The sequence below is a fragment of the Cygnus olor genome, chromosome Z (assembly GCF_009769625.2).
Source record: "Cygnus olor isolate bCygOlo1 chromosome Z, bCygOlo1.pri.v2, whole genome shotgun sequence".
Classification (NCBI taxonomy): domain Eukaryota; kingdom Metazoa; phylum Chordata; class Aves; order Anseriformes; family Anatidae; genus Cygnus; species Cygnus olor.
Genome location: NC_049198.1, coordinates 526,666 through 537,552, shown reverse-complemented (window position 1 = coordinate 537,552; position 10,887 = coordinate 526,666). Strand labels below are relative to the sequence as shown.

Sequence of the window (10,887 nt, the reverse complement as noted above, 5' to 3'; positions counted from 1 at the left end):
CGGGTGCCGCAGCCCCGGCCCAGGCTGCCCAGAGAGGGGCTGGGGGCTGCTCGGGGAGGTCTCCAGCAGCCGCCTGCACGTGGGGCTGGGCACCCTGCTCGGGGGGCTGCTGGGCCGGGGGGCGGTGAGCCTGCGATCTGTCCCAATGACACGTTACAGCTACCTCCATTTCGTATTTAAACTCCTCTCACACTCCCATTGTAACCCATATACTTAGTAGAAGAGAAGCTGAAAACTTTCGTATATTCATCTTCACTAAATTTTTGCAATGTACATTCCGTTGAAGAACTGCATACCATGATTTTTACTATAAAACCATTTCAGTAATCAGCCTCGGACCATGAGTCAGAAGTAGATAAAAGCGACACGTTTATACATCTCAAGAGTGAAAGTATGTGCAAACACAAAAAGACTCATAAAGAAATACTTTTTACATTGTAAGAATGGTATTTATTCACTAACAATTGATACGTGTTTCATATAAAAACAACTGGTTACCTATTGGCGACTGCTGTATCTAAAACAGAAATGCACAAACTTCTGACAGTTCAAAGGGCAGCTCTGCAGAGATTAAATATGCCTGTTCATAAATACACTGTATAAGTACGTAGCCACAAATATTCTGCACAGCTGGAAAGACAGAGAAACAGACAGCAAGTGAGAAAACAAAATCTGGTAACTGTTGACTCAGATTTCTTTATTCCAGGGAAAATTAAGGAATTAGTTCTGAAAGGAACAATGGCATATCACTTATACTGACAATATGGAAAGAAAAGTCTCTCAATTTAATGCAGCAAGCTGTAGTCAACCATTCAAGAAATCAAAATGAACAAAAATGACATCTATAAGTGTCAGAATACCCAATAAAGTCGGATGCTGACTAAAGTTTGTCACCAGATATTTCTTAATCTCAGCTGCGCAAGCTCAGATTAGAGTATCTATGACTCTCTCAGAAGTCTGATCATCTAATATGACATTATCATTCTACAATTTAATGAAATGGCGCACACAAAGTAACTGCTACTTAGCAGTTTGTTTTCAAAGACATAATATGAAATGTAGCTGCAATTTTATGTAAAGAAAAGTTGCAATTCCAGGCATGGAATTATAATGCCAGTTTTCATACTCTAACACACACATCCTTCAGTTTCACATTAAACAGAAATCAGTTGCACAAGGATAAGTAGCTCTGCAGAGAACTCTTGGCTCTTCTGTGCTTTCAGTAGTCCGAAACCAAGAAGTTCTGTGATAAAGCATAAAAATTTGGTTTAAAAAATATCCTGAGTTTGTTTAAAACAACAACAACAAAAATGTGCAATCATTTGGATAAGAAACCTCTCCCCAGAAGTGTAGTAAATCAGCTTGCTTCACGAGCTTCTCTAACTTCTCTGACAGCGTTGCCTAGGACTGCATCTAAAGGAGCTCGCTTTTTCCTTATGCTGCGTCCGGAAGCAATAAGATCAGCGTATCCTCGTTGATGGGAGAAAGCATAAGCAGAACGACGGCTGGATAATCCTCGGCGAAAAGCACTCTGCCTCCTCTTCCACTGTTCTTCTTCTGCCATGTATTTCTTACGGTTTTTCTGAATCTTCATGCATGCAAAGACAAATTAGTTTATGGATTGAAAGGGAAACAACTTGTTTGCATTTTGCATTTACTTTCTTGGGAAATAACCTGATAGGCTTTATTAAAAAACAAACGACAAATAAAAAACAAAACCAGAAACTGCTTAAAAGGAGTGTCTTCTTGTTTAAAATTGATTGTTTGAAACAAGAGTATATGAGGTCATATATCAAAGTTTCTGAAGGACTTACTGTATCATTTTGTGCTTCATTATTTTCATTTATCCTCACAGTGTCTTTCATTAAAGTGGACTGAAGATGCTTCTACTGAAAGCTATTACTGTTTGCATGCTGATACTTATTTAATACCTTTTTAAACAACTGTTACACAGTCTGTTACTCTGTTACATATATCATAACCCTCCCTGTGCAGTTTGCCTCTCAAGGCAAAATAGAAGCAAACCAAAATTGGCCGCTACACCCTGGTACATAATAAAGACACTCCAACACAGTCCAAATAAAAAGCAGAAGTAATACCATCAGTAGCTTCAAAGCAGGTTTCTGTGGTTTTACAAAGAAAAGTGCTGGGCCAAGACAAAGGATAAATTAGGCCACGCTGAACTGTGTGCTGAGCTTTCACATGTAGCTCTGCATTACACAGAAGTACGTGAGGAAGCCCCTGGGAAATAAGCACACATCAAAGCACGGATCCACACGGGACGGCAGAACGCCACGGCAGCATTTGTCACACGGTTAGGAGGCAGGCCTGGCCTGGCCTTTGGAAAGCCCAGCTGCCACACTCCCTGGCCTGGGACCTTATTTGTTTCCAGTATCAGTACCAATACTGGTGCCTGTAAGTAAATGTGCTGAAAATAACATAAACCTTTACTCACTCGATCACTTTCCGAAGGCCAAATTGTCATTGATAAGAAACGCTGTGCCACCACAGGAAGTAAGCAGACAGCGACTGTTAAAACCATGGTCAGCCAGAGGTAAGGCTGTCTCAGAGCATTTGGAGCAGTTCCTAGGAATAACAAGAGGATATTTAGATGTAAGGCAACATATGAAAGATTTATCTCTAGGAAAATTAGGAAGCTCGCTATTCCTAAAAATACGTTTTCCAAATGGCTGCTACTTGCACCTCCCTGGACTTACAACAAAATCCCAAGGGGCTGATAACAGCATTTGGCTCTGTCTTGCTTTGGGCTTTTACCTTCCACTTATCAGAGCAACTTGGCAAACATACACCCTGCAAGGTCTTCACATTCTCTTTACTTCAAAGCTGCGCCACCAATTTTACCTTAGTTTTCATTTGCAAACACCTACTGCTGGGCAGCATCAAGTTCCAGCTTGTTTTCATTGAAAGAAATTAAATATTCTAGTTAAGCTGGCCTCAAACATAACAAAACCCTTCCTTGGAAGTATATTTGTATTTAGCATCATTTCCTTTCACAGACATTAGTTCGTGCCGTGACATTTTGGCAGTGGTTCTGCTCAAGTTACACAGCTTTGTAAACATGTTCTTGGGAGACAGGAACAAGACACACAAAACACCAGGACTGACCTGTGAACTGAAAAGCAGAAGGAAAGAGAACATGGATTCCAGCACTGTGGAAGTCAAATGTGATACCGAAGTAAATTGCAATACTCCCAAATACTGAGAAAGCATTAACAAAAGTCCAGTAAGATGTATCCAAACCAATCTGAAAGTAAACAAAAACTCCAAATGAGTTTATTAATTCAAAAACAGATCACTATGAGGACAAACATTTTGGTCAAGTAATCTCTCACCCAGTTACATTTCAGTCTGAAAGAGTGTCGACAGAGAAGAGAGGTGGCAATGAAGTAGAAAATTTTGCAAATTGTTATGTTTTTACTAGACATATTTATAAACATGGCCAGAAGTTGTTTTCAGAGCAAGAGACATCAGGAAGCTAAGCTTACTTGCCTGAAGGTTGACAACAAATACAAGAGAAGATGCTGCTGTGACAGCAAACGACTGATAATCTGAAGGTGCTTCTCCATCTTGTCCCATAGTTTGAAGGTAAGCTCCATATGGTATGAAGAAGATTATCAATGAAGTTATAGCTCCATGAAGCAAACTTAAAAAGAATTTCTTGTAGTTAAAAAGTAAATCTTTCTGTCCCAAAACATATAGTCTAGGGAACCGAAGACTCAATTTGTCGCTCACATCCTTAATAAAGGGAAAAAAAAAAAGTTGCTTCAATTTCTTGTTCTCAGTGTGAACCTTGGAATAGTAAGAAATTCAACTATATAATGTCTCAAAGGAAATGGCAGATTCCCTTTTCTTTTAAATCAGCAGCATCGGCAGCTTTCCAGAATAATGCATACAACTGGGAAGAACCAAGACTAGAGGACATCTCTTACAAAGCTGTCACATACCCCATTTTCAGGACTTGATGACCTTAATTGTCTTCTCCAGCCTAAATGATTCTATGCTTCTAGGTTTTTAGCCCATTATTTGCAAAGACAAGACCATCTGCAGTTGTGTCAGTCTTTACAGCTACGTACTGTTTTGGAGTCTTTCTCTATGCTGTGAATTAGCAGACTAGGGCTATCATCACACATCCTGACTTTTAGTCTCTAACATATTCTCAAGTGGGAGCTTAATTTGGTATTGAATTTATTTCGTAAGTTTTACTACAAAAGTAAACAGAAGCATTGATCTGCCTGATCAGCTTGTACGGAAAAACAAGCAAAGAAGGCCAAAAGTACTTGTTCTGTTGAATTAAAACAAATGCTGCACACCAAGACTTCCCGTCAAGTACAGTCATTCAAAATTGTTCATTTCCTGTATCTTCAGGTCAGAAGGGTACACAAGAAGTAGCTTTTCCATTAATAAAGCCGCCTGTTGCTGTGCTCTGTGTGATGTCATAGAACAACAGGTACTGAGAACTATTTTTTAGCAAACAACGCTAGCACTGAAGACCTCTGAATTGATTAACTTTGGCTATTTCAGTAACCCTCTGCTTATTGTCTTTTGTTACCTCACATCCTGTATAGGAACACATTCAAAAAGGATGCCTTGTACATAAAACAAAGCAACCAGTTTCAGTGTAATTTAAGACTTGATTCTAAATGCCTCTGAATTCATCTGTTGTTAACAATGTGGAGAATACCTGGTCAAACAAGCCAACCAGCAGAACCGGGAGACTGGAATACAATACATTGTACAGCGTGATGAACCAGTCTTCATATGCTGTCTGAAACAGAAGAATTTAAGTAGATAATGATTACCTTTTGATTTCACCTTTTCCTCCTAATTCCTGAGAAAATTTATGTGCTCTGTTATAGCATTAAATTACCTGTCTCTGTTTACCCAAAAGGCAAGAAACACCTTAGGTCAAAACGCTGTTAAAACCATTTCTAGCACGTATTAAGCTTCCCACTCCTTACATACTGTCAACACCACGTGACCTGAAACACTGCTGAAACTGAACACCACACTGAGCGTCAGCCCGGTTTATAGCTGCATTTGTGACTGTGATGAGCACTCACAGCAAGTTCGGGAACCCTGATTTCTTCTCTTTTGTTTTGTCCTAAGCATCCATAATTTCCACCACAGAAAACGCTATTAACCTCAGGCAGGGATGCTTGTCTGTGACTATGGCCCTGATGCTTCGTGCTGGACCACACAATTACATCTTCCTGTATTTTGCTTCTGCCCGTGGAGATGCATCTCATCCCTTACAGTCTTTCTGGCACACAGATAAGCACAACCTTTCAACGCTATGTGAACTTCAAGCACTGCCATTTACAATGAGCACATTTCGAGCCAGCAGTTCAAGATTAAAAAAATAAATAAAATTGTTTTGGTTTCTTATTGATAGATAAATGCACCATCTCACTTCACCTACGAATATTTAAACAGTATGGTTAAGAAAGGTTTCCCAAACCACTATTTAACAATCTCTTCCTCCATTCCTCCCTGTACAATCATGATATTGACTGTAACTGTTCTGAAATCATAACCAACTGCTTTGCTTATAAGTAACTAGCTTAGTAGTTATAATCAATTCTCCTGCAGAAATTACTGATGTTGAGTTCGGGTTCCCATCACTTCCCAGGTTAAGCTTTTGCTATTCTGCACCAATGAAAAGGAAGACCTGCCTGTTAATAAATAGTAGACAAGAGCATGCCTTCTTACCTGGGCAGAAAAGCCATTAAAGAACGAATACCAGATATGGACTAGTGTAAAAGCAAAGTTTTTGTAGAAAAAATATCTTAGAAACTTGCACATCCTAATGTAGGACCATCGTCCGTGGACCAGCAGCAGTCTTTGGAGGTAGCGGAATTGCCCAAAAGAGTAGTCGCTTGACATGACAGCTTGCATCCCTTCTTGGCCACTGATTCCAACTCCAATGTGGGCAGCTAAGGTAACGAAACAAAGACCACACACACTGCATTAAACAAAGGGAGAGCAACAACATGACCGAGGGCAAATCTTTCACCAGTTCCTTTTCTCTGCTTCTCGTTCTCCTGCCCCATTTTATTTCTGTATACAGCACAAAGGCTTCCTTAAAGATTAACACAACAGTGCACAGACCCTTCCTTGCCCTGTTATTTACTGCTCACGTCTTCACTGTCATTTGGATTCTCTCTCCATGCTTGTTCCATCTGAATGGATACTGGGAAACTTGACTGAGGTGAGAAGTAAGTGATGAGACAGAGCAAGCAAACCCCTGAACAAGCTGGTCAGGCAGTTTACAAACACAGACTTCCTAACATAAACCATATCCCAGAAGTTTGTTTTTCAATGGGCTTCCTCACCGAGTGTTTCAAAGAATGCCAGTTGCAATACAGCAGGCTAATTCCTCCAAGCAAGGGACATCTAAGCTCTTGTTTTGTCTTTATATTACATTTGTAACCCCAAACACGGTAACAGACATAAACCAAGGCCCTTCTCGGGAAATGTCTACATAAAAAGCTAAAATATATCACCAAATCCCACTAACCATTTCATAAAGGGTTTCCTCAAAAAGGGAAAGCGCAGGCATAGAAGGTAACAAGGACGCAAGAAATGTTAATGTAGGTAATGAAACAGATGGTACAGTCTTCTTAACAAACAGAAATAGCGAGGAGATTGTGGAAGAACTCCCAGAAGAGATGTTTCCTACCGAGAGAAATCTTACAGCTGCCTTACTTTTAATCATGTTCACATCATTGGCACCGTCCCCAATAGCCAGAGTAATAGCTTTCTTGTATTTCTTCACAAGCTCAACCACCATGGCTTTTTGTTTTGGAGTCACTCGGCAGCAGATCACAGCCTTGCATTCGCATGCCAAATCAACAAAGTTCTTCTGCTGCTGCTCTTTGTAAGCTTCAGCCTTTCTTCGCTTCTCAGTTTGCTTTTGTTTCTCTTCTGCTGTTCTGGGGAATTTCAGCTTAAGTTTCTTTTTCTTCTTTTTCTTCTCTAGCAGGATTTCATTCTGTGCAACAAAAACGTTATGTTCCCTTCTACACCATTTAAAATAGCACTCCAAGGGCTGCCTATACACAGTACACACTTAACTTCATTATATCCCATTTATAGCATTTTAATGAAATGCTCGTGCAGAGGAGTGAACAAACAGCCATGGAAACAATGAAAAGAACATATCTGGTGGGATTAACAAAATCAAAATGCTTGTATTTAGTGTCACAGCACTCCTTGCAGAGTACAAAGGAATATTTCTTCTGATGGGAGCTAATTCACTTTTGAAAAACATTCTGATATTGAAACTTGCCTCTTTCTATAGGAAGCACGACCACGCTCAGCAAAGGTGGAAGTTTTCTATAAATACCCAAGTGAACTCTGGGGCAGTACATCTGGGATAGGGGGTAGCAGACCTGCGATTTTACCAGATGCTCATGCTAGATAACTTCGAGAGACTTCCAGCTTGCTTCCTATGCCTTACATACAATAGTGTTTCTTTATACAGAATAACGGCTTAGAGCTGGAATGCTGAAATGTGGCAGATGGTGTGTAGCTCTTCACTGGACTTTCTTCTTGTCAGCTGTCTGTAAAAGCAGCCTGCCAACAGGGTGGGTAATAGCCACTGAATTACTGCTAGCCACTTCTGCCAAAAGCTCTTTTCTGCTTTCTAAGCTCCTGTAAGAGCACTGTTTTGCAGGACTGAGCAGTAAACTTGTCTTTTGTTTCTACACTTTCACTTCCATCTTTCATTTCAAGCTTGATTTCTGTGCCTACACTGAAGCCGTGCATCCTCTGCAGCTGGCAGTCATCTCTTTCCCTTTCTCATTTTTTTTTCCATTAGACTGGGATCCTCATGAAAAATAAACACTCTGAAAATCAGGCTGTGCTTTTGCAGAGGTTTGGTTTTACTTTGATGGCAGCTACCACAGTGATTTAAAAAGCCAAAGACATTACTTTCTTTACTGAGGCCTATTTTAAACTTTCAAAACTAAAAATATTTTTGAACATAAATATCAAACAGAGATGGTCAACTGGTGGCACAAGGGCCAAAGAATTTTCATTGATTGGTTTAGCAAGGCAGACAAATGAATGGAGTGAAGGACACCGTGACATGGTAGTACCCCCCAAACCTCAAATATACAGGAGCACAGGAGATCTTCCTTTCTACATACCAACCAGGAGCCAGTGATTATTAAAGCACGATCTCTACTACCCTGAAAGAAGGGCTCATTCATTCTTAGAGAGGAATGTGTACTTGATCCAGCTCTGTTCCTCTGGTTTTCCAACCTCGTTTGAAGAAGAGCACTGGAAAGAAAAGCAGATACATTACAGAAAAATCAAGGATAAACTTTATACTAAGATAAAGTTTGTGGATGCAGTGCTTAGGCACATAATTTATTGGTGGACTCAGTAATGTCAGGTTGATGATTTGACTTGATGATCTTAAGGGTCTTTTCCAACCTAAATGATTGTATGATTCAATAATTCTATAAATCAGTCCCAGACTGTAATAAAAACATTTTTGATCAACTAGCAACACTTATTTTTCCAAGAAGCTTAGGAAACTTCAATTTTAAAAGTCAGTTCTTCAGAATCATAAAGAAAATGCATCTCCTCAATATCAATGTTTTCCCAATAAAGGTTGCAGGTTTTTAATCAGTTGCACTCCAAAGCACAGAGAACTTAATTCCATTTTTTGAACTACAAATTTAATGTCAACAGTTGTCGACCTAGAACTTAAAACCTCCTCCAAATAGGGTATCACCACCTTTACCCACAGTGAAGATGTGGCTTTGTAAAATTACAATTCCAGAAAAAAACAAGAAACAGACAGCGTACAGCCAAACAACAGCCAGCAAATGCTGTTCAGGCGTTGAAGAACCATTATGGGATAAACCAATGTTACTGCTGGGATAATTTTAAAAATTGAACATTTTTAACTCCTACACAGAAATTCTTTGTGCTTTTCACTTGCCTGATATCTTCTCCATAGCAGATTGTTGTCTCATCTGTTAAGAGTTCACAAGAAAATCCAATATTTTCAGCAGTTTCTACAATTAAAAAATAAAAAAAAGAAAGGAAAGTATCTACTTAAAGTTCAGTCTTGAGTAACTACTGGGGGCAGCCAGAAGCACAGGAAGTCCTCTTAAGTAATTTTTGAAGTTGTGTTTCAGCATGGCGTGTTCACTTTCACCACCACATAGCATGGAGGAACAGCACAAATAAATCTGAGTACAGAGAAGCTGGGGGGAATGCTTCTTTATTATTTCCCATAGAATAACAGCAGCCTATATGCAACGCTGATCTGGCTGCACCTCTATCCATGCTGTAGGACCTGGATTTCACTGTAGAAAGACAAGTTTGGCATGTAAGTGTTCTGCCTTAAGAGCCAGACAAGGCTGGTGGCAATAAAGTTTTGTTGTGTTTTTTTTTTTTTTTTAAAGCAAATTGTTCTTTATTTGCTTTGCACTGGGAAAAACAGTAGCTGGGTGTTTCCCTATAGAAGACAGCCACTAAACCAGTCATCTACGTTAATCTATTGGAGGAACAGAAGTTACCCAGAAGCCCACCCAGTAACTCTGGATTGGAAACAGCTCGCATGAACTTCTGCACATTGTAGAAAGTCTTCCAGTTTTGATTTAGATGCACTTTCATACTGTGCTTTTCTAGAAAACGTGTTTCATTACAAATCTGCATCTGTCCCAGTTTATCTTCTAGCTGTTACCATGTTTTTGCTAGCTCTTTGGCTGTAAACAAACTTACCTTTTTTGTCACCAGTAAGCACCCAGATTTTAATATCTGCTTTTGAAAGTTTGGAAATAGTTTCTGGAACTCCATCCTGTAGTTTGTCTTCAATAGCTGTTGCACCAAGGAGCTGGGAGATATTTGAAACACAGGTATTCAGTAGGATAAACATCTACAGAAAACTGATTCATTTACAGTAGAGAACAACGCTATTTTGGCTATGTCTTCAAGCCAAGGTACAGCTCAGGATAAGAATTCAGTAAAGATAATGCCTTATATATAAAAGTCACTGCACTGAAATACATCCACTAAAATATAAGAAGATAAATTGTTAGAAACCGGACAACTCAAGTTTTCTATAGCTTCTGCATGTTATTAATAATCAAAATTTTCTTCAAAGGAAAACAAACCCTTTGACATAGAAAAGCTGCATCACAGAGTAGATGCTAGAACTACTCTGGGCCTGAAGGGTGTAGTAGCAACTTTGGAGGCTTTTTTTGTGTGTTTGTTAACAACATATTTGCAATACAACTACTGACATCCTGAAATGAACCTGTAAATTAAAGAATAACAGGGATGAACAGGATGATTGGGCTGGGGGAAAGCAAAAAATATATATATATTATTTGAGAATAACACATTTCCTTTCATTCTTTTCAACTTTCTCTAGAATTTGTCGTGGTCTTAAAGCCAATAAAATACTGAAAAGATCTAAAGCAAAAGGTCCTATAGAAAAGGATAATTTATTTTCAAAAAGATCTGTTTCTTCTTACATAAGAATAGAAGTACACTAAAAATTTTAAGCTTGACTTACAATCAAGTTTTTTTCTATTTCCTCATATACTTTGTCCAGAGCTTCATCACGATTAGTTGTAGCTACACTGGCCTCCATGAACTTTTTATTCCATGCTTCAAATTCATCATCACTAATGTCTCTGTAGCAGAGGCAGAGTGTTCTAAGAGTTTCATTTGCAAACACCTGAAAAACAAAGAAAAAAAACCCACATATGCACAAAAATCCCCTTTGTTTTGAAACCAAACATCAAAGTTACAGTCATAAGCATTACATAAGTCTGATAAAACAAGTGACTGCACAATTAATCTTGAGCATTTCAGAAATGACAAAAACTAAATTATAACTTG

At 39.0% G+C, this 10,887-nt stretch overlaps 1 protein-coding gene across 1 annotated transcript in view; it reads right to left on the bottom strand.

The window, feature by feature from the left end:
- Positions 1-134: 134 nt before the first annotated feature.
- Positions 135-10,887, bottom strand: part of ATP8B1 (ATPase phospholipid transporting 8B1) — a 35,343-nt gene continuing 24,590 nt past the window's right edge. The window contains exons 18-28 of the mRNA XM_040539980.1: positions 10,559-10,723; positions 9,763-9,874; positions 8,975-9,050; positions 8,172-8,304; positions 6,727-7,012; positions 5,731-5,954; positions 4,703-4,786; positions 3,511-3,756; positions 3,127-3,265; positions 2,456-2,586; positions 135-1,588 (exon numbers count right to left, since the gene is read on the bottom strand). Of these exons, the coding sequence (XP_040395914.1) occupies positions 1,358-1,588; positions 2,456-2,586; positions 3,127-3,265; positions 3,511-3,756; positions 4,703-4,786; positions 5,731-5,954; positions 6,727-7,012; positions 8,172-8,304; positions 8,975-9,050; positions 9,763-9,874; positions 10,559-10,723 (1,827 nt within the window). The 3' untranslated portion in view covers positions 135-1,357. The remainder of the gene's footprint in view (positions 1,589-2,455; positions 2,587-3,126; positions 3,266-3,510; positions 3,757-4,702; positions 4,787-5,730; positions 5,955-6,726; positions 7,013-8,171; positions 8,305-8,974; positions 9,051-9,762; positions 9,875-10,558; positions 10,724-10,887) is intronic.